The 3,467-nt window shown below is 30.0% G+C and overlaps 1 protein-coding gene across 3 annotated transcripts; it reads left to right on the top strand.

Annotated features, from left to right (window-relative positions):
* Window positions 1–982: 982 nt before the first annotated feature.
* Window positions 983–2,748, top strand: LOC119668701 (eukaryotic translation initiation factor 4E1-like). Of its 3 annotated transcripts, none has more exons than XR_005251528.1 (4): window positions 983–1,092; window positions 1,529–1,578; window positions 1,764–2,606; window positions 2,689–2,748. XR_005251528.1 is itself a non-coding variant. In XM_038078300.1 (4 exons), exons 3-4 carry the CDS (start codon window positions 1,778–1,780, stop codon window positions 2,702–2,704), a joined length of 681 nt encoding a protein of 226 aa, XP_037934228.1. In that variant the 5' UTR covers window positions 983–1,092; window positions 1,529–1,578; window positions 1,764–1,777; the 3' UTR covers window positions 2,705–2,745. The 3 variants fall into 3 exon arrangements, 2 of the variants coding, with proteins under 2 accessions (XP_037934228.1, XP_037934229.1); XM_038078300.1 differs by having other exon boundaries at window positions 1,764–2,442; window positions 2,689–2,745; XM_038078301.1 differs by lacking the exon at window positions 983–1,092 and adding an exon at window positions 1,352–1,439 and having other exon boundaries at window positions 1,764–2,442; window positions 2,689–2,745.
* The last annotated feature ends 719 nt before the right edge of the window (window positions 2,749–3,467 follow it).

Here is a 3,467-nt window from a genome sequence, read left to right as displayed (position 1 = left end):
ATGAAATGAATCGCATTCGCGCTTGAAATCTTGTATGCAAGAATGAACCATTTGCTTGTCATTTTAAATTTTTGACCAAAATGAGCCATTTTCGGCCAGTGTAAATGCCGAAGCGAATGGCTCATTCGTGCTTGAAATTTTGTATGCAAGAATCAAATGGCTCATTCATACAAGTCTAAAAGTTCAGACACAAAATTTACAAAGAGGTTTCTTTACGTTTCTACATAAATTAAACTTTCTTCAACATTGAATCACAATCGTATATAGCTTTTTATTCCATGTGTGTACGTACTTGTAGTGTCGTACTCAAAATATATATTGAGGTATATTAATATTGTAGGTCCATTCCACGAGCTAATTGTAATAACTAGTAAAACTGTGTAGACGCAAGTGCGTTCCACCAGCAAATTTTTGAGTAAATGAGAGTATCTGAGAGAGCGTAACATCCCTGTCGAAATTTGAAAATGCTAGACAGACTGTGAATCAGCTATTTTGGTTTGAATTTTAAATTTTTGCATTGGTTATTTGCGCGGCGCTCACCAGACTTTACACAAAGCTGTTCCTTGAGAATCTGTGTAAAGTGCGAAATTTGGCACTTTATTTATGTTACGCTCTCTGTTTGTACATTACTTGTGTTTTACTTGAATTTTACTATGAGTAGCTCGTGGAACAGACCTAGTAAAAGATGTACATTTGTGAAAGCGCACTGTGAGAGCTCTTACCAATTGTTCTTTTAGATGTTGCTATCTTCGTGAGTTTTGTTGTTGCGAAACTCTTTTATTGTGAGTACAATCAGCAGTACAAAAAACATTAATATTTTTTAAACATTCATATATAAAACTTTCACATATTTGATAGTTTAAAATACAACTCTGTATTTATATACTTTATTTTTAAATTTTCTGATCTAGTACTCATTTCTAAATTGTAAATTGTCAATATAAACTACTATTTAGGTTTTATCATTTCGTTTTGACTTTGAGCTAGTGCGGTTGTCAAAAACTTCTTGCTTCAGGAGTAGGTTTTTCGAGACAAAAGTTGACCGTAAAAGTTAAGGACAAGTGATTTCAAAGTTGTGTGATACTAAAAACGGTAAATATGTATATATATTTATTAAAAATTATATGAATGAATTAATTTCATTAATTTTTTTGCTTATTGCTTATACGAATATATGGTTTACTATAAGTAATTAAAAACTAAAAACCGTCAGTAGCTAACAGTATTTAAATTGATGAATCCAATAATTGTGATAAAAGGTTTGGTTTATTTTGGAAATCCTAAATATAGTGCTTTGAAATATATAAATTTATTAAAATTGAATTAATTTTTGACACTTTTTTAAAGTTAATAAAATTATTGATTCTTAAGAAAAATCGGAAATTTAGCTACGCTCATCTTTGTGATAACGACTAATTGCTTTGAGCCCTTATTAGAAAGTAAGACTAACAATAGTTGTGACATTTAAATACACTTGATTTTATAATTTCTTAAAAAGAATTTAAAAAGTTTTAATTTTTTTCTACAGATTTTAAGAAAGTCTTTGACAAATTAGAACTGTAGCGGCTGCCATTCACTGTATGTATATGTATTCTGTCATAAATGTTAATAATTATTCAAAAACATGTAAAAATATAAGAATTTAATTAAATAATCATTATTAAATTCTCATATATACCTACACTCAAGATTTTAATTTCTGGTTGGTTTAACTATTTTGGTGGTAGACTAATAATATTTTTCTTTTAATATATATTTTAAAGTAAAACATCGCAATATGTTTGATGGAGAAGTACAAGAAAAACCCTTCATTTCAAATGAAGTTATTGAGCAAACATCCAACACTAATCTCAGCCCAATGACTAACCCAAAGGACATGAAGCAAGCAGATACCATACGTCACGGTGAGCTACATAAGCATCCTCTGCAACATGTCTGGACTTTGTGGTATTTAGAAAATGATCGTAACAAGTCTTGGGATGAGATGCAGAATGAGATTGTTAGTTTTGACACTGTGGAGGATTTTTGGTCACTTTATAATCACATTAAGCCACCTTCAGAAATAAAAATTGGCAGCGATTATTCACTATTTAAGAAAGGAATTCGTCCAATGTGGGAGGATGAAGCCAATAAAGACGGCGGGCGATGGGTTATCACGTTCAACAAAAATTCTAGTCCGCAATTGGACTTAATGTGGTTAGATTTAGTTTTATCGTTGATTGGTGAAACATTTGAGTTTGCGGATGAGATAAATGGTGCCGTAGTCAATATTCGTAGTAAGAGCAATAAGATTTCCGTCTGGACTGCAAATGGTCACAATGAAAGTGCTGTTCTTGAAATTGGGCGCAAGTTGCGTGAAGTCTTACGTCTGGGCATACAAACCTTGCAATATCAACTTCATATAGACACTATGTCAAAGCAGGGCGTTAGTGTCAAGCCAGTGTACGTTTTATAAACTATAAATATGCAACATAATCCTTTTCTCAAAAATAGTAAAATGCGTCACTAGAAAGGATGTTGCCAATTAAATCGCATAATTTTAGAAGATATAAGCAATAAGAAAAGCGTGAATCAAGAAAAATTAAGATTTCAGAATTTATATTGAAGTATATTTTTCTTTTTCTTTTTTTACTCTTTATATATGTTCCTTATATTTTCTCTACAGAAACTAATTCATTTATTTTTTAGGTACGTATCCGTGTAAAGATTGGGATACGAGATTGACAGCGAAAAATACTCTTGGGCTCTACAGTCGCAATAATTATTTTAAACACAATTTCCATAATACATTTAATACATTTAATATAATATGCGAAAGCATAAAAACTAATTTATATGACACCAAATTTTAACAGTACATTAAACTAACAAATGCTTTTTAGCAAATATAATAACAAAAATGGAATAAAAGAAACATAAGACTAAAATGACTTTAAGTATGTTTTATCTAAACGAATATTACTTTAAATAATTAAATTATGAAAAATACATACCTATAGTCATTAAGGTTGCATTAAGTATATTAAAGTCGGCACTACTAAAGTAAATTCGGAACAGTGTGTCATATTTGTGTAATATAGAAATAAAATAACTAGTTAAATAACTAGTTAAATAACTAGTCTAATAGGAAGTGAGGGAGCATAAGAATTTTGATCTGCAATTGGAGTGAGTATTGCAAGGTGGGAAATTATTGTAATAGTAATCTGTAGTTAGTATCGTTTACTTACATTATAATAGAAAGAAGGTCTAAAAAGTTGTTGGACTTAACAAGATATAGTTTGATTAAGAAGGGAGTGGTTATTCTCTTAGTTTAAATCTATTTATGATGTTACCCTGAATAAGTTATTTGGATTGCTAAAAATCTTGGAATCGACCTTATAATTTCTCAAATAATAATTATTTGATTTTTCTTAGTACTGATATAGTCGAAAACCTTGTATTCGAGATCTTCTGAAAGAACTTGAACA

This window comes from Teleopsis dalmanni, chromosome 1, assembly GCF_002237135.1.
Source record: "Teleopsis dalmanni isolate 2A chromosome 1, ASM223713v2, whole genome shotgun sequence".
In the NCBI taxonomy this organism is placed as follows: Eukaryota; Metazoa; Arthropoda; class Insecta; order Diptera; family Diopsidae; genus Teleopsis; species Teleopsis dalmanni.
The sequence above is the reverse complement of the archived record's forward strand: the minus strand, read 5'-3'. Positions and strand labels throughout refer to the sequence as shown.

Excerpts from the sequence above, each read along its gene's own strand:
- LOC119668701 (XM_038078300.1), top strand. The coding sequence starts at position 1,778 with ATGTTTGATGGAGAAGTACAAGAAAAACCCTTCATTTCAAATGAAGTT.